Here is a 20439-nt window from a genome sequence, read left to right as displayed (position 1 = left end):
CGACCTTAGAGATGGCATGCGCTTACTGTCACCACAAGATAATAGGTAAAATGTTGTGCAGCAAACCTGATGAGATATGTCCAACTTATGCTGGCCTTTTATGAATTCTTTTACAAAAATAATCATTTGGGGAGAATTTTTTAAGCCTCCACGGAATCATCAGGTGCGCTGAATGAAGCACATCTACATCACCATATGCTGATTACTGTTTCATATTTGTGTCTGCTCTTAACAGAGTTTTCCCTTACAATCTTGAGACTATTTTCAATTTAGTGTAGTCTCATTGTCTGATCTTCCTAACCCAGTCTGTGTTGGGAAGAAAATTGAGTACCTCACATAACATTTGTGCACTAAAGTGCAAGAGTGTGCCCGGAAGATGAACACCTCAAATTAGGTTATTATCATTAGCAGCCTGTCTAACATGGAGAAAACATTTAGAAGTAAAGAAGCTGTTAGCTTCTATGTGCACTCAACTTTCACAGACCAACGCTAATTTCTATTATCCAGAGGATGTCTGGTGCTGTGAAGTTTGCTACTTATGGTAGTAAGCATGCATATGTAGGTTTTGCTCTTCACTCTAGATGTGACTGCCAATGAACTGTAGGATACGTTAGTCAACAAAATTGTTGATGCACTTCTTTCCCAGCTTTTCTTATTCAGTTGTTCTTTCAGTGTGTGCGTTGCAGCTCATTCCCACTGCATCCTGCCTCTAAGGCGTCTCATGAGATTCTAGCTTTGGCTTTCCGCATTTCACACTTCGGTTTTGGGTGATCTCATTCATTTGCATTGTTTCACCTGCTTTATGCAGTGAGTTGTTAGCATAATGTATCTCTCTTGTTACATCAACCCCTCTTTTAAAATCAAAAGCAGAACTGGATAGTCTTGACATCTCTGCACCACTGGCTTAAAGCAAGTGCCAAGATTATTTTGTCCTAAGAAGACAGTCTACTTCTTAGCTTGTTTGTATCCTATTTGCTTTCTCTCTTCTTGCTATCAGTTGGTATCTCAACAAGGTTGAAGACTATCCATTCAGGCTATGTTATAGAATCATAGAATCACAGAATAGTTAGAGTTGGAAAGGACCTTAAGATCATCTAGTTCCAACCCCCCTGCTGTGGGCAGGGACACCTCACACTAAAACATCTCACCCAAGGCCTTGTCCAACCTGGTCTTGAACGCTGCCAGGGATGGAGCATTCACAACCTCCCTGGGTCTGAAGTATTAGTACTATATAGTGTTTATAATAACTGAAGTTTAATACTCTGGTCTCGCACAGCAGAAGTATTTTCCTTTTCGGACTCTGAGAAAACTTTTCTACCTATATGTACTACATAAACCTGATATTTTTCTACCTGCCTGCCTCCATCACCCTTCCACACTTTTAACCTTTCGAACTTTTGCTTTCCCTCCTGCTGCATGCTGCTATGTGTCTTGTGTAAGTGCTGCTCTTTCTAGACTGAACCAGCATCTCCTCACATTTTTCACTACTGTGGCCCTTTTTTTAGCTGCCTTGCAATATGATCAGATGTTTTCTCTAAGGCTTTTGTCCTGTATACATGAAGTCCTTGCATATTTGACCATTATGTCAGGTCTCTTCTGAAAAGCAGCTTCTGCCATGATGATGATGATAAATTAATCAACTAGAAATTAAAAAATAAAAGTGTTGGTGGAGTTTTGTGTTACTTCATTATACGTAATACATAATTATTATGCTCCACGTATTTCTTTGACCGCTAATGAGTTTATAAGTAATTTCAGGGATTTTTTGTTTGTATTTTTTTGTTTTGTTGCTTTGGTTTTTGGGTTGTTGGGTTTTTTTTTGCTTTTTGTGAGCTTTTCTTAGCAAAGACAGTTTTGGAAAATACCAAGTCAAACATGAGCGCTACAGCACTTTAATGATAACTGGTCTAGAAAGGCCTTAATGTAGAATTTCAGTCTCCAAATACAAAGTGCAGTGTATCTGTCGGATGGACTTTTAACCTGATCATTTCTAAATTATTCTTTAGAAACTACGTAGTAAAGAATGACTAAACTGTTAGTTCTTTCAATTAAATGGACATTCATTCTTCTGAATGCAGCAAATGTATTAATCTCTGGTGACAACACAGTATCACTGATCAAGGTCATCCTTTTATTTTCCTAATTGTTATTTTCTAAGATAAAATTTTGAAGGAAGCCAAGAATGAATGATCCATTGTATGTTTTCTGGTTATATAGGAACAGGAAACTCCATGATTTACCTTTGGTCATAGAGCCTGTGAATCTAGTTCTGGGTTTCTGGATTTCTTTTTAGTCCTGCATCTGTTTTAAAGTCTGCTTATAGCCATTCTGGTAGCCTTCTCCATAAGGAATAGACTTCTCTGCTGAGAGAGATATCTGAAAAGAGATATTTCTGTGAAGGTGACTGTAAAAGGAGTCAGTCATATGATTTAATGTAATCCAAACATTGATTGGTTGGAATGATCATGAGAGTTTTAAAAATTGCTTTCTATCTTGACTTTTTTATTCTCCTTTTATCTGCCAATTGAATATTTTTCCAGTTGAATTTTAGAACTACATTTCTGCCAAATACAACAGCTTTTAAAACAGTTTAGCACATTCAATCTCAATTCGTACATTCTTTGTGTATATACTTTTGTGATTTCAAGGTTAGGTGACAGAATACTTGTTTTTTTTCGGGTTAGTAGATGTTATATTTACGGATGGAGAGATGCAGGTGTCTCATTAATACATTTACATTTTCTGTAAATAAAGGTGCTGGGTTTTTTTTTTAACCTCCTGCAAATTAAAAATTGGAATTAGCTGTGCTTTGTAGATCTCCAGCATTTTCTGAAATATTACATCTCTCAGGTCTATTTGAGGCTGTAGAAAGAAGAAAGATGGCTAAACTTTTGTTCATTTCTGTCATTGGTACTCTATGCAATGAAGCCAGAATGCTGTTGTTCTAAAAGTGAGTAGCAAAGTAATCTCTGAGATAAAAATAACTGTTCATAGAAATGTGAGGCCAGATTTTTCTCTCAACTCGTAAGTAACCAAGCTAACTGTGTGATACTCGCTTTGATTTATGTTAGTGTTTTTTGGTGCTTAATATTTAAAGCTCTTTGCTATTTAAAATTGAAACCCTTTATGTCTCTAAACTTACATTCATCTTTTAAAATGTTTATTTAGCTTTATGTAGAACTGTTCAATAAACTAGAATTTCCGGGGAGGCTTTTGATTTTCAATTAAGTTAAAGCTTATAGATGTTACTACTTTTAAGCAAATGACTGGCTCTTCCATGCTTCTTTTGAATATTTAGCAGCCACAGAATGCTATATATGTTACAGTTGTGTTCTGCCAGGTAGGCTTGAGATAAATTTTGAGATTCTGAATGCCCAGCAAAACACAAAAATACAAAGAAAAATATGGTGCTATTTGAGGGGGGAGAGAGAGTGTTTCTCCTTTGTTTCTTGAAAGAGTTTAAAAGGAACTTCCAAAATTCTGCAAGACCCTTTTAGAACAAGCTATTCCTTTTTATTATTCATTCTTAAATATCTAAAATATGAAGGAAATGAATGGGTAAATTATGAACAGTATTGGCTAGTCAAAGGGAAGTATGCTTATATTCTGTAGCATTTTGTGCGACAGTAAAATATCAGTTACCTTTGTTTAACAGAGAACATTTTTTCTTTACTGCAGAGACCTTATTAAGAAGCTGCTTGTAGTTGACAGGACAAGACGATTAGGAAATATGAAGGTCAGTATAAAATGTAACACAGAACAAAGCACAAGTTTGAAAGAATTCTGTAGGAAAGATTTAGAACAACTCTTCTATGGCTTTTGTTTTTATAATCATGAAATTGAGACACATTTTCCCATACATTACTCAGAAACCCTACTTGTTTACTGATTAATTTCAAGACTTGGTGCTAAATCCCATAGCTTATTTGATTCTTCCTTTGGAGCTGTTTAATCCCAGAAGGAGCACTAATAAAATTTCAGGCTTAAAAATTACTTTAAGATGAATAAGGGTTGTTGTACCATGATGTTTGGTCATTGTCCTGGTAGTTTGGTGATGGGGCTGATTAAGCACAGTCAAGTAGTCTTGCACCAAGAAGAATCCTATTCCAAATAGCCATCTGAAGGCAATAGTTTACTAGTAAGAAGTCTGCTCGCATCTCAGGTAGCATTCCAACCTACCCGAGAAATACAGCTATGTCTGTGATATGTCATGATGAAACACAAAGCAATCTGGTGAATTCTGCAAGATGGCCTGATCTGGTACTACTTGTAAGGCACAGAAGATGACAGCTGTGTTAGAAACTTAGTTGATTTTGCAGCTGTGCAGTAGCTGTGGTTGGTAATGCAGTGGGAAGTTAGCTGCATGTGAACTAACTCAGGTGCTTTAACAGGGTAGCTAAACCACACATTAATCCTTTATTCATTGACTTGTTAGCTTTGTTAGAGTGTTGCAGATGCCTAAATTAACCTGTGTAATGTTTTAATTCTTTAGAGACAGCTAAAACTTCCATTTCCTTGGGCAGGAGGTTACAGCTTTGCTTTTTTGTACAATATATAAGCATAGATGCTAGAACCTGCTGCCCAGAGGTCCTTTTCAGAGCCTTTTATGGCACAAACTTAGACTGGTAAGAAAAGCTAGGAAATCAATGTTTTTCTTATCTTTCAGAATCCTTTGCAGTGTTTTGGGGAGTCAGCAGGGAGATTAAACCCAAGCCCAAAGCTAAAAATTTAGAAAGATATTAGCCAGAAAACTTTTTGTATCTTTTGAAGAAAAACAAAACCAAACTTTGATTTATTCAAACATGGATTTTGGGCAATGTGTTTGGCTGGGGTTTTTTGTTGAGTTCTGGTTTTCTTTGGGATTTTTTGGTTTTGTGCTTTGGTTTGGATTTTTTGCCTTTTTTAAGTCTGTGAATGTTTGATTTACTGGAAGTTTTTCCCTACAATTGGCTAAAATGTTAGAATCAAAGACAGTTCTAATTAGAAGCAGAATATGGGGTTGGGGCAGTAGGTCAGTCTCAAGTCTGATCCTTTTCCTTAATCACAGTTGGTTTAAAAAGACTTAAAACCTATTGGACATTTTCTGGTGAACCATTCAATGAGATCTGCTTTTGAGGGGGAACTAGGTGAGAAATTATACTCTCTTTGTTGAATCTTTGGATGTGCATATGGATAGTCCCACTCCATATAAATCTGAAAAAAAAAACAACCAAACACCAGAGCTATGGTACACTTCATTTCATGGAGCTACATGTCTTATGAGCTTTGGATGTGCATTAAAATAGTGCTGTGATCAGGCCTGAGACAGAGAGCCATCTGATTTTCTCCAGTGTTTAATGCCTCAGAAATGAACCTGTGCTTGAATCAAGCTTTGTCCTGGGGAGGGGAAGGAAAGGAAAAAGGGAAACAAAACAAAAGCAAAACATTTTTGTTCCTTATGTGCATAATCAAAATAGGCATCCCAGAGAGAATTACCATTACAAGACAGATATGCTTTTAACCATATATCTAAAATGAAAACAAATGCTTTTATATGTATACTTTTGTAACAGTACTGAAAACCTCTTCTTGTCACCACTAAATGTCAGTAATATTGGATACAACTGTGTGCTTGCCAGATGTGATTTTTATTTTAGACACCATCAACTTCAGTTATATTTCTTTTAATTTGTGTAAGAATTAGAGGCATTCTCTAAAATGTTGGAGAAGAAAGAAGTGGATAGAACTGCAGTGAATGGTTTTGCGATCTTCCTTGAGTCAGAAGAATGCTGCTTTAAAAAAACACAAAAAAGAAGAGAGAGAAATGTGGATCTTTTTCCTGGAATTAGGGGCCTGCTAGGGAAATACAAATTTGTCCTGTAGAATCTTTTAATGATTATTACCTAAGAAAATTAAAAAAGGTTGCACGGACCAGTAGTCTACCTTTATACCACAGTTCTTATGATGAACTACATGGTTTAGTATACATACAACTTACTAAATATTTATTTTTATTTTTTTCTTTAAAGAATGGAGCAGATGATGTGAAGAGACATCGGTGGTTCAGGTCTATAGATTGGGATGCTGTACCTCAAAGGAGACTAAAGGTATATTATGCAAAATACTGTATAGGATATTGCAACCAGAAATCATTGTTCTTTTAAGTGGTTTTTGTTTCCTGTTGCATCTGTGTGCTCAGATGTGTGTATGGGTATGTGTGCATATGAACACATCAATAATTATATGCATTTTTTTCCCTTTTACACTGCAGAATTATAGGATTGTCCGCTTGCATTTTTGTCTATATGCAAAATGTCTGTAAAAACTCCCTGCCTTGTTTTGCTCAAGCTTAGTTAACACAACATTTAATTCTCAGTTTTAGAATTTTGTAATTTATTTGTTATAGGTGGTTGTTTCGTGTGAGGGGATTGGTGACTTGTTGGTTTGATTTTTGTTTTGATTTTTTTCTTTGCCCTTATATCTGTGCAAATGTTTTACTCTGGGCTTTACATTTTTGTGCCAAGTTCAATTCAGGTAAATTCTTTAATAAAATGTAAAGCATATGGGAGTAGGAGGAATAGAGAAGGTGAGAGAGAAGGATTTATGAATGTGTTTCTGACATACTTTATAACAGCATCAAATTCTAGTACTATGTGAGGGTAGATGTTTGCAAAAGCTATCAACACTGTAAAATGCTTTTTAAAGTTTTAAAACTTCTTTCTTTCCTTCCTTAAAAGCTATAGTACAACTTCTTACTAGTGTTTTTTGGTAGCATAGGTTGTTATATGCAGTCAATCAAATATGAATTAAATGTTTGATTCTCCTTTGCATTAGTTTCTTACAATGAATTTCTGGCTAGATATCATAAATTGAGTTCTTGCAACATAGATATGAAAATGATCTTGATGTGTTCTTGTAGACATCCTAATACAAAGTTATAGGTAACTTTTTTCCTTAAATCCACATTTTCTTTAAATGCATGGATTTTTTTTTTATTTTTAGTTATTAGTTTTATGTAGATCTTTTGTAATGAAGTCACATTTTTCAAGTTATTTACTGTAAATTTTGGTCACAAAAATAAAAAAAAAACACAAACTGAATAATAACATGTTTTGTAAGTTTTTAAACTCTGAAGTTTATGACAACATACTGTATTACCAAATAAATAACAAACCCATAATATTAAACACTGAATATTAGAGGTACAAATGGAGAGTCTCGGGTCAAAACATCCTGTGTGTTGCATTTTCATGTAAAAAAAAAAAAAGTCACCATGGCTTTTAGACTATTATGAATCCAAAGCCTGTTTCTTAATTTTTGTGATGGTTACAGTAAGCTCTTAAACGGTGAGATGCTGCTTAATTATACCTCAGAGCGAAGATGTTAATTGGGTCAGAAGTTTACTTCATTATTTCTAGAGGCAGCTATATTCTTCAGAATTAATTTTCACAATATGGCTATATATTATACTGAAGAAGAGATTAAAAATATGAAATAATGGGTACAGTGCTCCATTTTCCTTGCAAAATCTGTGAATTTGTCTACTGTATGTGATGTATTGATTCACTGTCCTGATGAGATCTTAAATGTTAGTATTACATAAATGATACTATTGGCTGAAAGAGAGAAAATACTTCTCTTAATCTAAAATAGAGGATTTTCCTTTTTTTGCCTTTTTTGGGGAGGAGGGGGAGGGTGGGTGTGGGGCTTTCCTGCACGACTACTTACAGGGGGTGGGAGTATCAGGCATTGTCCACAGTGGAGTAGATAGTCCTCTAAAGCAGACTAGATGCAGTATGTTTTCTTAAGCATAGAATCATAGAATAGTTAGGGTTGGAAAGGACCTTAAGATCATCTAGTTCCAACCCCCCTGCTGTGGGCAGGGACACCTCACACTAAACCATCTCACCCAAGGCCTTGTCCAACCTGGTCTTGAACGCTCCCAGGGATGGACATTCACAACCTCCCTGGGCAACCTATTCCAGTGCCTCACCACCCTAACAGGAAAGAATTTCCTCCTTATATCCAGTCTAAACTTCCCCTGCTTAAGTTTTAACCCGTTACCCCTTGTCCTATCACTGCAGTCTCTAATGAAGAGTCCCTCCCCAGCATCCCCATAGGCCCCCTTCAGATACTGGAAGGCTGCTATGAGGTCTCCACGCAGCCTTCTCTTCTCCAGGATGAACAGCCCCAACTTTCTCAGCCTGTCTTCATACGGGAGGTGGTCCAGTCCCCTGATCATCCTCGTGGCCCTTCTCTGGTTTTGTTCCAACAGTTCCATGTCCTTTTTATGTTGAGGACCCCAGAACTGCACACAATACTCCAGGTGAGGTCTCAACAAGAGCAGAGTAGAGGGGCAGGATCACCTCCTTCAACCTGCTGGTCACACTTCTTTTGATGCAGCCCAGGATACGGTTGGCTTTCTGGGCTGCAAGTACACACTGAAGGCAGCTCGTATTCACTTTCTCATCAACCAGCACTCCCAGGTCTTTCTCCGCAGGGCTGCTCTGAATCTCTGCCCAACCTGTAGCTGTGCCTGGGATTGCTCCGACCCAGCTGTAGGACCTTGCACTTGTCTTGGTTAAACTTCATGAGGTTGGCATCAGCCCACCTCACAAGCGTGTCGAGGTCCCTCTGGATGGCATTCCTTCCCTGCAGCATATCAACCGAACCACACAGCTTGGTGTCATCGGCAAATTTGCTGAGGGCGCACTGAATCCCACAGTCCATGTCAGCGACGAAGATGTTGAACAAGACCGGTCCCAACAACAATCCCTGAGGGACACCACTCCTTGCTGGTCTCCAGCTGGACATTGAGCCATTGACCACAACTCTTTGTGTGTGGCCATCCAGTCAGTTCTTTATCCACTAAGTGGTCCACCTATCAAATTGATGTCTCTCCACTTTAGAGGCAAGGATGTTGTGTGGGTCAGTGTCGAACGCTTTACGCAAGTCCAGGTAGATGACATCAACTGCTCTGGATGGACCCCTGTCCATCAGTTCTGTAGCCCCATGTCCTGGGTTCAGCAGTAGCAGTCATTTTTCTCCTTCTTGGTAGCTGGTGCAGTGCAGTGTTTTGACTTTCGGCTTGGGAACAGAGCTGATAACAAGGACGTTTTGCCTTGGCCAAGGACTTTGTGAGCCTCATGCTCTGCTAGGGAGGAGGGGAAGCCGGGAGGAAGCAGAGACAGGACACCTGACCCAAACTGACCAAAGAGATATTCCATACCACAGCACATCATGCCGGGGATGTGACTGGGAGTTAGCCGGAAGGGCTGATGGACTGCAGAGTTGGAGGAGGTATGGGTCAGTGCTTGCTCGGGCTTGGGGGGCGAGTTATCGGTTGGCTGGTGGTGAGGTGATGTATTCTCTTCCCTTGTTATTTCCTTTATCATTGTTATTATTGGTAGTAGCAGTAGTTATTTGTGTTATACCTTAGTTACTAAACTGGTTTTATCTCAACCCGTGGGGGTTGCATTCTTTTCGGTTCTTCTCTCTGTCCCCCTGGGAGTAGGGGGAGGGAAAGAAGGGGGGCAGTGAGTGAACAAGTTACCCGACTGGGTTTAAACCACGACACCCCATCGTAGAAGGGCACTAAATTGCTCAGGCAGGATTTCCCCTTAGTGAAGCCATGCTGGCTGTCAACAAGCACCTTGTTGTTTTTCATGTGCCTTAGCATGCCTTCCAGGTGAATCTGCCAGGCACAGAGGTGAGACTGACTGGTCTGCAATTCCTCGGGTCATCCATTTTCCCCTTCTTGAAAATGGGGGTTGTATTTCCCTATTTCCAGTCATCGGGAACTTCACCTGACTGCCATGATTTCTCAAATACGATGGCCAGTGCCTTAGCAACTTCATTTGCCAGCTCCTTCAGGACCTGCGGATGGATTTCATCAGGATCCACGGACTTGTACACGTTCAGGTTTTTAAGGTGGTCTCGAACCAGATCCTCTCCTGCATTGGGCGCAAGGTCTTCATTCTCACAGTCCTGGAGTCTGCCTTCCAAGACTTGGGTGGTGTGGTCAGAGCCTTTGCCAGTGAAGACTGAGGCAAAGAAGTCATTCAGAACCTCAGCCTTCTCCAAATCCTGTGTAGCTAGTTCGCCTGAGAGCTTCCTGACGGGGTCTTCATTTTCCCTAGTTTGTTTTTTATTTGCTATGTACCTGTGGAATCCCTTCCTGTTATCCTTAATATCCCTAGCCAAGTTTAACTCTAACTGGGCCTTAGCTTTCCTAACCTGGTCCCTAGCTTCCCAGACAACATCCCTGTACTCTTCCCATGCCGCCTGTCCTTGCTTCCACTTATTATAAGCCTCTTTTTTCATTTGAATTTTCCTCAGCAGCTCCTTATCCATCCAAGGAGGTCTCCTGGCCCTACTGCTGCACTTCCTTCTAGTTGGGATGCAACACTCCTGAGCTTGTAGCAGGTGATCCTTGAGTATCAACCAAGAGTCTTGGGCCTCCCTGCCCTCTAGGGCTATATCCCATGGAGCCTTACTAAGCAGGTTCCTGAAGAGGCCAAATTCTGCTCTTTTGAAGTCCAGGGCAGTGAACTTGCTGCACACTCTTCTCACTGTCCTGAGGATCTCAAATTGGAGTATCTCATAATCGCTGCATCCATGACTGCCCTGGAGTGTCACATTTCCAACGAGCCCTTCCCTGTTGGTGAGCACGAGGTCAAGCATGGCACCTTTCCTTGTCAGCTCCTCTATTACTTGCAGAAGGAAGTTGTCTTCCACACAGTCGAGGAACCTCTTGGATTGCTTGTGCTGGGCTGTACCTTCCTTCCAACAGATGTCAGGGTGGTTGAAGTCCCCCATGAGAACAAGGGCCTGTGAGCATAAGGTTTTTCCTCTCTATAGAGTGCTTCATCCGCAGGTTCTCCTTGATCAGGTGGTCTGTAACAGATCCCCACAGTAATGTCTCCCATCGCTGTTCTCCGTTTAACCCTGACCCACAAACTCTCTGACTGCTCACCTGTCCCCAGACAGAGTTCCATACTCTCCAGCCTATCCCTAACATAAAAGGGCAATTCCCCCTCCCCGTCTGCCAGGCCTGTCTTTTCTAAAAAGCCTGTAACCTTCCATTCCAACACTCCAGTCATAGGAGCCATCCCACCATGTTTCTGCGATGCCTATTATATCATACCCCTGTAGGCGTGCACACATCTCTAGTTCCTCTTGTTTGTTTGCATCTTCTAAAACATTACAGTATACTGTGACTGTAGAAGTAGGACTTTGCTTTTGGCTGAAGCTTAAAAGTACCATCTTTAAGGGACCCTTTCTTTCCCATTGAAAACCTGCTGATGGCATTGTTTAAAAACTAAGCCCAAAAGATCAGGTAAGTTCTCAGAGCTAGAAGAAGCCAGACTCACTTTTTGAGAAGATGCAGAATTAGGGTTTGCTGTATTTGATAGTTCTGTCTGTGGCATGACTTACAGTAGCCAGCTTTGTTATTGTCCTTAAAGTTTTCTTAGCCAAAAGGAAAAAGCATAGTAGGTAGACACAAATTAGTCATTTGCACCTATAAAAGCAATCAGTTTGAAAGTAGTGAAGATGAGGCTTTTTCTCTGCAATTAGAAAGCAATTTCCCCCACTGTTATCAAGACTCTTTCTTAGCTGAAAGGAACCTGATGTGATTACACACCTTTTTGCTTATAGGCTACAGAAGAGCAGTGAGGAAGGAGAGTGGTAGATCTTGCTGTAATGTCAGGTGCCTGGAAACTTAGTTGTAGTAACCTTTTTCAGTAGTTACATTCAGTCTGCAAAACAGCTAGAACTTGGGTGCTAAATAAAATAGGTATCTGTATTATAAGTGTCATAACCATGATATAGACAAAGCATTGGAACATGTCTCTCTTGCTGCAGGCTTCCTTCTCTCATGCCATTTATTATTAGTATAAAAGGTGAACTTCTATAAATATGCTTATCAGTCTTTTACAGAATTTCTGCTTTAATATGATGGAGAGGGACTTACTGAGGAAACTTGAGGAAACTGTGCTAACATTTTTGTTGTGCTTGTTCTGACTAGCCTCCCATAGTGCCAAAAGTATCCAATGATGGGGATACTTCCAATTTTGAAGCTTACCCTGAAGATGACTGGAACAAGATACCTCCAGTACCCCCTAAAGATCTAGAAATTTTCAAGAACTTCTGAATGTGACATCTGCACTGATGAGGTATGTCCAAATATTGGGAGTCCTCTCAAAACATTGAAGATCTGTGAGTGAGAGCTGTATGCAGAAATTACATCATCTGCTCCATAACACTGATTAATACTTCCTTACACCTCGTAAAAAAAAAACATGAATCACAGTAATACTGTTGAAATAAAATACTGGTAAACAGGTCTACAGAATGACAAAGGTAATTTATCTCACAGGCTTTGGTGTTCTGTGATAAGGAGTTATTTGTGTACAGATATTTAAGTGCCTCTGTCCTTAAAACTTTTAAAATGGTGTTAAAAGCAAATATCTAGATTGATTTGACAGATAAGGAAATGTAATTGGTTTTGATCACAGAATTTTCCTAATAAGAGTGAAGACTCTAGTTAGAGAAATAAGATTGTCAGATTAATTCTGTACGCTAAGTTCTGTCTTACAACTGTGCTAGGCTGATATTCGTCATTCAATTCACATGCTCCTCTTTGTATTTTGTGTTCCTTTTTCATTATATTTTGTCTTAGAAACTGGAAGGAAGTTGAAGTGCTAACAGCAAGTCAGAAGAAAAATGGAGTTCATATGTAAATGAAGAATTTTTGTGGATAAGAATGATACTGCATTTAAATATGCATATCAGTGTATAGTAAATATCTAAAGAGTTGGAGGCAGGCAAGAATAATTTTTTGCTGTAAACATTTGATATTAGTGAATTGTAATATTGATAGTCTATTCTGAAGTAGACTTGCTAAAATGGTGTATTTTAGGTGGGTTGTTGTTTTTTTTTTTTTAACTTATGGTTAAGTTTCCTGCTATTCCCAGATCCTTTTTGCATAGTTAATTCATAGACTTAATTTTATAAGTTTATACTAAACTTGTGTAATTAAAAGCACAAATTAGTATGTATGTATATAATGAATACAGTACAACTAAAGCACAGGAACTGTGCAAAGATGTAAATTTTTGTACTTTGCAGAGTCTATGATTTTTATTTTTCAAATAGTGTTTTTCAAGAAGTTCTCTAGGAATAAAAATCTTAAAAGGATAAATGAGGTTTTCATCTTCCTATATACATTTTATAATTCTTTGTAAAAAATAAAAATAATTAAGTTTTAAAAAATATTTGTACCTAAAATTTCCAATGCCTCACAATTGCAACCATAGTACTTGAAAGCAGAAAGACAAGGGCATGTTTTATTGCTGTTTAAGATGCATCTTAATCATCTTAATGGCTGATTTATAAAGTTCTATTGCAGCGATGTCTCTACAAACCAAGATATTGAGTGTTTATGTATTGTCTGAAATGAGATTCCTCACATGAAGACTCTCTGTAAACATGCAGTTCAGTGCATACTGATAAAAGGGCTCTAACTGGCTCTTACCGGAGTTGTTGTCTCTCAAGCTTGTTGTCTTCTCCAAATGTAAAGTATGAGCCATAAAAGACTTCTTCCATTATTGAAATAGATGTTTTTGAGTGCTTGGCAGTTCAGAATATCAGAGGGAAGACTGAAAATATATTAGAGCCTGATTCTTCTGCTCCTGCTTTTGGAAATGTCCTAAAATCTCTGCTGACAGGAATTCCATATGTGCAGAATTCAAACCTCAAATGTAAGGAGTCTCTTATTTTCATCTTGTACTAACGTCCTTCTAGCAGCTTGCGTACACTGTATTTAGGAAGTATTTTCAATACTGCTTCATTTTAAGTAGCACCAAATATGAGTATGTGCATATATATGTACCTATGTATATGAATACACATAAATATGAAGGTAGATTGTGTAAAAGTCAGGATATTTTTTTAGGATTTTTTTTATGTTACATATTGTGATACTTGTGTTAATATAGGGGAACTGGTTTTGAAGTGCTTGGATTTCAAAAAGTAATGATATTCTTTCAGATGTTGTGGATTTTGATAACTTTTAGTGAAATCATTATATTTATACCAAATTTTTTTTCCAAAGCATGTCAGCTCACTGAAGTTCCACTACGATAGCTCTACATAAAACTGTGTAAGTAGACCATACATAAAGCTTCTCCAACAAATTGCTCTCCACATTTATCTGAAATGCTACAAGAAACATAGGCTAAAAATCTTTTTTCTGAACTAAAGCCTGAATGCTTATGAAGTAGACATTCTATTAATCTCTAATTAAATTACCATAATATTGTGACAGATCTGCATCTGGAGTCTCCTCGTGGAAGAGTGACTTCCATTTTCTTCTAGGTAACTCTAAAGAGTACAGAAATGCTGTTGAGATCTTGCAATTTCTAGGTTACTAGATCTATTTCTTAGTAAAGCAAGTCTTACCTTGAAGAGATTGCAGAAATGCACAACATGTGGCAAAATGAGGATACTTCAAAGTGGTAATTCTGGAATGTCACAAAGTCATCTCGATGTTATGCAAGTGCCACAGATTAATGACCCCACCTGCTGCTCAGTAAAATCAGTGTAGGAATGTATAATGAAATACAGGAAAATCCATAGAAAGTGATCATTTCAACCTGGTAAAAATACCTTGCTCTCCTGAAAAAAATTAATCCAGTCCACTGTTTTTGTATCTGTGGAGTGAGTTACTCCATATCCATCAGAAAAAAATGAAGCACAGGAAACAACTGAATTTATCTAATGGGAGCAGCCACAGTTCAGCTCTTTTTTTTTTTTTTGTGTGTGTGTGTGAGCTTTAACTTTTATGGATTCTGAGTACTACAAAACCAGTTTCTTGTTTAAAAATGTACTTACTGCAACAAGCAAATGGGCTAAATATTTTTTTTTCAAGTTTAAAATCTACACTGTGTTTAAGTCTTCAAAGCCGAGGAAATTAAGTTGCATTTAACTTACGTGCTGCATGAGCTAAGCTTTCAATGCTTGAACAACAGAGATAGTGGATTTTTTTTTTTTTCATGAATCTTATCCATTGCTGGCAGTGGATGCACTGACACTCATTATGACAGCGACTAAAGGAACCAGTACAATCTTATTAATAATGCTAATCCATTGACTTTACATTGTTTCCAGAGCCATGTTTACATATGCCTAACTACTGACCTCGTCAACATGCTTTCTAGTACAAAACTGCTTTCACGTTTTTTATCCTTACTTAAAAGAAATAACCAACCCAAAACGTTCTTGAAGCATTAAGTGATCAGTTATTTTCTCAGCAGTCTTAAACTGCTGCTAAAGCAGCCCATTTTATTTATTTGCACAAGTGAGTTTATTTTAAGTTTTAAGTCTTTGCTGGGACATCGTGGCCCACTAATGTAGTTCTGTCTGAGCACTCACACAGAAATTCCCAGATGGACACTGCACTAAGGACTCAAGATTTATGGTTTGTTTTGGGTTTTGTTTTGGTTGGTTTTTCTTTTTTTTTTTTAACAGACTAGAACACTTCTTTGTTTTCTGTTCAAATATGGTATTCTCTGAAGTTCATTTTATTCTGGTTGCATCTGTTAATGTGTTTTTGCGTATAAACTGTTGCATAAGGACTGTTTTCTTGCAAGAGCCCATAGGCCTTTGGTATTCTGCTTTGATGAACAAGAATGTTAAACATTAAAAAGCAACGTTTATTTTTGAGTTTTATATATATATATATTTTTAATTACCCAATTGGAGGATTTAAGTGATAAACATGCATTATAAATTAAATTGCCTTGTAACCAAATGAATATAAATGCTTCATGATTTCAATGGAGAATATGCTGTAGATTTTTCTGTAAATTAGCTTGATCAATGAATATGTCCGCTACTGAGCTTTAACTAATGTGATCTTCCACCGTAGAAAGTCATTGTTAAGGGATCAAATATAGGTACTAAACTATGTTTAAATGGATGAACAGGGATTTTGCAGTTTTGAAAGCAATTAAGATCTGGCTGTTCCACAGCCCATCTGCTTGCTATTGAGAAGAGTTGTGATGCAGTGTTTTCTATGCTATAGAATTATTTTTCAGCTTTAAATGACTGTAGCATGATTCCTTTTTGTACTGTACTGTGTACAGACTTCCCATGTTTTGCACTTTTTTATCGCAAACTTTGACTGCTTTATAAATACTATGTTGCATAGTAAGTAGTGATAGTGGTAGCAGGCATCTGTGTACTGCATAATAAGTTTGAACTGCTAGACTTGCAAGGTTAACTTGGACTAACGTTGTATGTTACTGATTGCTTGTAGCTCACATGTATAAGTACTGTTCAAAGTTACAAAGTCAGCCCTCATTGCACAATGAAAATCACTGTGATCTGTACATAAACCCTAGTAAGATTTTATTGCTGTTTAATTTATGTAATATCTGTCAAATTTGGATTCATTTAATAAACCTTTCTATCTTTTTAAATGCTTAAACTGAGTCTGTTTCCATTTGTGTTGGGAGGAGGTAGAGGTTATTCATCAAAAATATTGGTGAAGGGGAGAGGAGCAGTAAAACAACTGTGTTTGTTCTTTTCAGGCGTTAAGTCTTTCCAGAGCAAGACCCAAGTGGTAGAACATATTTCAGTTGGCATGGAAGAAGAACCAGAAAGTGTATTTTCGAATTCATTTCAGTACACCAATAATGAAGAGTGTTAACTCAGACTTCTCATTAAACTTTTATTATATGATCCTAATTGCTTTGACATTTTCACAACTTAATGACCTGAACACTGTCTGGAACACTCAGTCTGTTTCTTTAAGCATAAGAAAATATCCTTATGTTTGGAATAGGTAAGTTTTGGGGGGGTTTAGCACAGAACTTTGTGCTAGCTTCCTGCCTGGCTTAATTCTAGATTTTGTGCATAGACGTTTTTCTCCTGTAAACCACTATGTCATGTGCTAATGGAAAGTGAGAGAACACTGCAATGAGCCCTGGCAAGCTTTTAGTCATGTCTTTGACATGAATCAAAAGAACTGCTCAGTTAAAACATACCAAATTCTTGAATGTTAGCAAGTGTCCAGGATGTTTGTAAAGAATTTGGTTTGGCATCTTGTTCTTACCTCAGCCTTTTGCCATGTCGTAGAGGTTTTGTTCACTTGTTCTAACGTGCATACTCTTATCTTTTTTGACTGTACATATAACTCCAGATCTTATCCAGCAAAGGCACATTTTAAATATGCTTTTTCACTCACGCCGGGCAGGTAAGTTGTGCTGCTGTATAACTGAATTGCACTCACATAGCTTTACTCGCTACTCCCAAATCTGTCTTACTTCCATGGTTCGTTAGTCCTAGCACTGTTTAAACAGCATTTGACAAGAACCCAGTTAACCCTGTTGTTAACCAGTAACAGTATACTATAAGAAATGGTTGAAAGCAACTGGCACAGAGTTACAACTCTGGATCTTGCCCAGTGCTCTGAACTTGTATCTAATTCACATACTGAGTATTTCCTTGTGCGAACTCCTGCTAGGCACTACAATCTCAGCTTCAGAGTTTACACAGCTTTTCACAGAGGGAAAGTAAAAGGCTTTTTTACTGGCTTCAGTAGAAAAACCTAGCTTTTCTTTCTCTCTTCTGCTCCTCCTTCCAGGTACTATTAAAAAAAAAAAAAAAAAGCCATACGTGCTGCATGTATGTCAAACTTCATATTTATCCTTGAAACCAGCTGAATTGTTAGAATTTCTTTAAATATATCCAGATATTTTTCTAGTCGTGTGTAGGAATATTCCAAACTGTGAAAACAGAAAATTTCAGTAGTAAGTAGACCTATTATTATACCAGCTTGGATATATGTAACAATTATATCTGATTTGCTGCACTTGTTTAAGTGCCAGTAAGAGTGAGTTGTTGGGGCAGCTGACAGCCAAGCACCTTCTGCTGCATCTGTAGTTTTGGACACAGGCCACTGAAGTTTCTAAGGGAAATCTTAAAACTGATAATGTAACCTGTAACACCTCAAATGCAGGCCTATCTTACCTCTAGAATGTGAAACTCTAAGGCGCTGCACAGGTGCTGTCTCCACTGCACCAATTTTTACTTAGTTTATCAGAGTAAGTCATAGATACCTTGAAAATTGTCGTCCATTTCATCTTAAACAACTAGCCTATCAGGTTTTTATTTATTCCTTTTTGTCTCCAGCATATTGTCCACATTCTGGACTGTGGTAATGAAGGCAAATGGAAGAGAGAAACCAAATAAGCTTGAACTGGACTTTAAGCCAATAAATAACTTGGTATGCCTGAACAGTACGTACTTGTACATGTACTTGCTCTAAAGGTTGTAGAGAAAATGCTGCCTATTCTAGCTTTATGCTGGCTTCTAAGCTATAAACTGCTGCTCTTCCCAGTACTGCATAGAAAAGAGTTGTGCAAGACAGAGTTTATTTCAGTTTTAGTAAATTAGTCTAGTTTAGAGAATCCTTGAGACTAAAAACCTTATGGTTGGAAAAGGGGAAAAGTTCTTCATAGTCAGCATCCTCTTAATTTTCAGTTCTGCACAAATGTAAGCTGTGCAGAGTAGGGGGCTGTGCTTTAATGCTGCTATTGTTGTAAATCACTTGAAGGAAACAGCAGCTTGCTCTAGTATGCAGAATGCCAGGCGTCCTTCAGAGCATAAACATAAGTCTTCCCACCTTGAAGAACAAAGTCTTTTTCTTTCAGGAGCTGTGTGAGAGTTTAGCTGCACAGCTTAGCAAGTATTAAGACCTAGCCTTAGAAAAACTCTTGAGCTGTCCTGTGGCAGCTCTCTGTAAGTCCATATTTCTTCAGGAGTTAAGCATTAGACAGTTCAATCTTTGATTTAGGGTACGAAAATTGTTTGGTCTTCTGAAGTTGGATGAACTAATGCCATAAATATAGAGTGATTCAAATTGTGTGTGTGATACCTACCTGACCTGGTCTTAATTTTTCAGTTAAAAAGAAATTTTATGTTAATTTTGGACCCTTGTGTAATCAAGATGCTTGTAAAAATAATTAGTTGAAGCAGGGCTGGTACATGGCGTTAATATATTAAAACTCTCACAAGTGGTATGTCTTGTTTCTATGGATTAACAATTTCCTTTGAGGCATGTTGACTAAATTACTCAACATTCTCCTCTTAGTTCTTGGTCAAGCTTCTGCCTATTCTGGCAACATATTTTGCAAAAAGTAAGCACAGCTGAGTAAACAGAAGTAGGTAAAATATTTGTCTTTATGTTAACAAACATGACCTGGGAAAGATACTTTTAAATACATTATCAAACAGCGAAGTTTGTTCCAGATGAATGCATTTATGTTTGAGTGTATTCAGACTTAGGATCTTTCTTACTAGCCTCTCTCTTAGGCTAGGAGCATTCGTGTCATGATGCTTACTTCCTCCTGCCAGTCTGCCATTAACCACGTAGCAACGAGTGAGCCCATTAACTCAAGTGATCTATGAAAAATACTGCCCTGCTGTGAAATGAACTTTGGATCAAAAGCACTACTTCCACTTACTTGGTTTGAAAAGGGATTTTCAATAATTGAATGTAGTGGAAGGCCTTCTATTCTCCCTGCAGGTATTTGCCACCAGGGAGCAAGACTATTGCAATTTGTTCTAAAGTAACACAAAACTCAAACAGCATATTCCAAACCCATTTAAAAGTATTTACATAAGCTCCTGTGACTCATGTAACCCCCAACAAAATCTTGGTGATGCAAGAAAGAGAGTGTGGACATGGGTCATTTAAGCAGGTGTTGTTAGACTGAGTCTGTTCTTTAACTTCTTTGTGCAGCCACTGAGGAAATGGAATTTCTTGGGGTTTTGTTTTTTCGGCTGTTTTTGGGGGGGGGGGGGGGGGGGGGGGGGGGGTGGTTTGTGTTTTTTTTTGTTTAGCAGGTCATTAGTACATGAGTAACCATTACTTGTCAGGTTTTTATGTGGACCCTTGCTTATGAGATAATGAATTTTTGGATAGTGAAAATGTCTGTAAAGTCTGTTTAGGTACTGTGGATTCTGCCAGTAATTATTTTAAATTTTATTTATGCAGCTGGTGATTACTTACATGCAAAATATGACAGGTTTGAAACTAATAAATTCATTTAAAATGTTAATACTTTAATACACTGACTTGGCAGTCAAAGAAAATCTGTGAATCCAATTTAAGAACAAGTTATTTAAATATATCAAAGCTTTTAAAGTAAAATATTTTAAAATTGGAAATTAGAGTAATGTCTGAATAATCTGATGTCAGGAAGGTGAGCTGATTTCCATGTTTCAGCTGGGGATTAAAACTGGAAGCTATTGAATAAGGAATGAAAAGAGGAAGTTGGTACCCATTCCTCTCTTCTACTCACATGTCAGAAATTATGTAGTAGAAAAAGATGTAGCTACAGCAATAGGTAGTGTTAAAAGAGTTAATCTTAACTATCTCGGGCATTTCTC

General features: G+C 37.8%; 1 protein-coding gene across 1 annotated transcript in view; it reads left to right on the top strand.

Moving 5' to 3' along the window:
• Window positions 1-13349, top strand: part of PRKX (protein kinase cAMP-dependent X-linked catalytic subunit) — a 61447-nt gene extending 48098 nt beyond the window's left edge. Inside the window, exons 6-9 of the mRNA XM_057411953.1 lie at window positions 3679-3736; window positions 6009-6086; window positions 12008-12155; window positions 12662-13349. Coding sequence (XP_057267936.1) covers window positions 3679-3736; window positions 6009-6086; window positions 12008-12133 — 262 coding nt within the window. The 3' untranslated portion in view covers window positions 12134-12155; window positions 12662-13349. The remainder of the gene's footprint in view (window positions 1-3678; window positions 3737-6008; window positions 6087-12007; window positions 12156-12661) is intronic.
• The last annotated feature ends 7090 nt before the right edge of the window (window positions 13350-20439 follow it).

Source organism: Pezoporus wallicus, unplaced genomic scaffold, assembly GCF_028554395.1.
Source record: "Pezoporus wallicus isolate ANWC-B61680 ecotype Strahan unplaced genomic scaffold, APGP_CSIRO_Pwel_v1 contig_2372, whole genome shotgun sequence".
Classification (NCBI taxonomy): Eukaryota; Metazoa; Chordata; class Aves; order Psittaciformes; family Psittacidae; genus Pezoporus; species Pezoporus wallicus.
The sequence above is the reverse complement of the archived record's forward strand: the minus strand, read 5'-3'. Positions and strand labels throughout refer to the sequence as shown.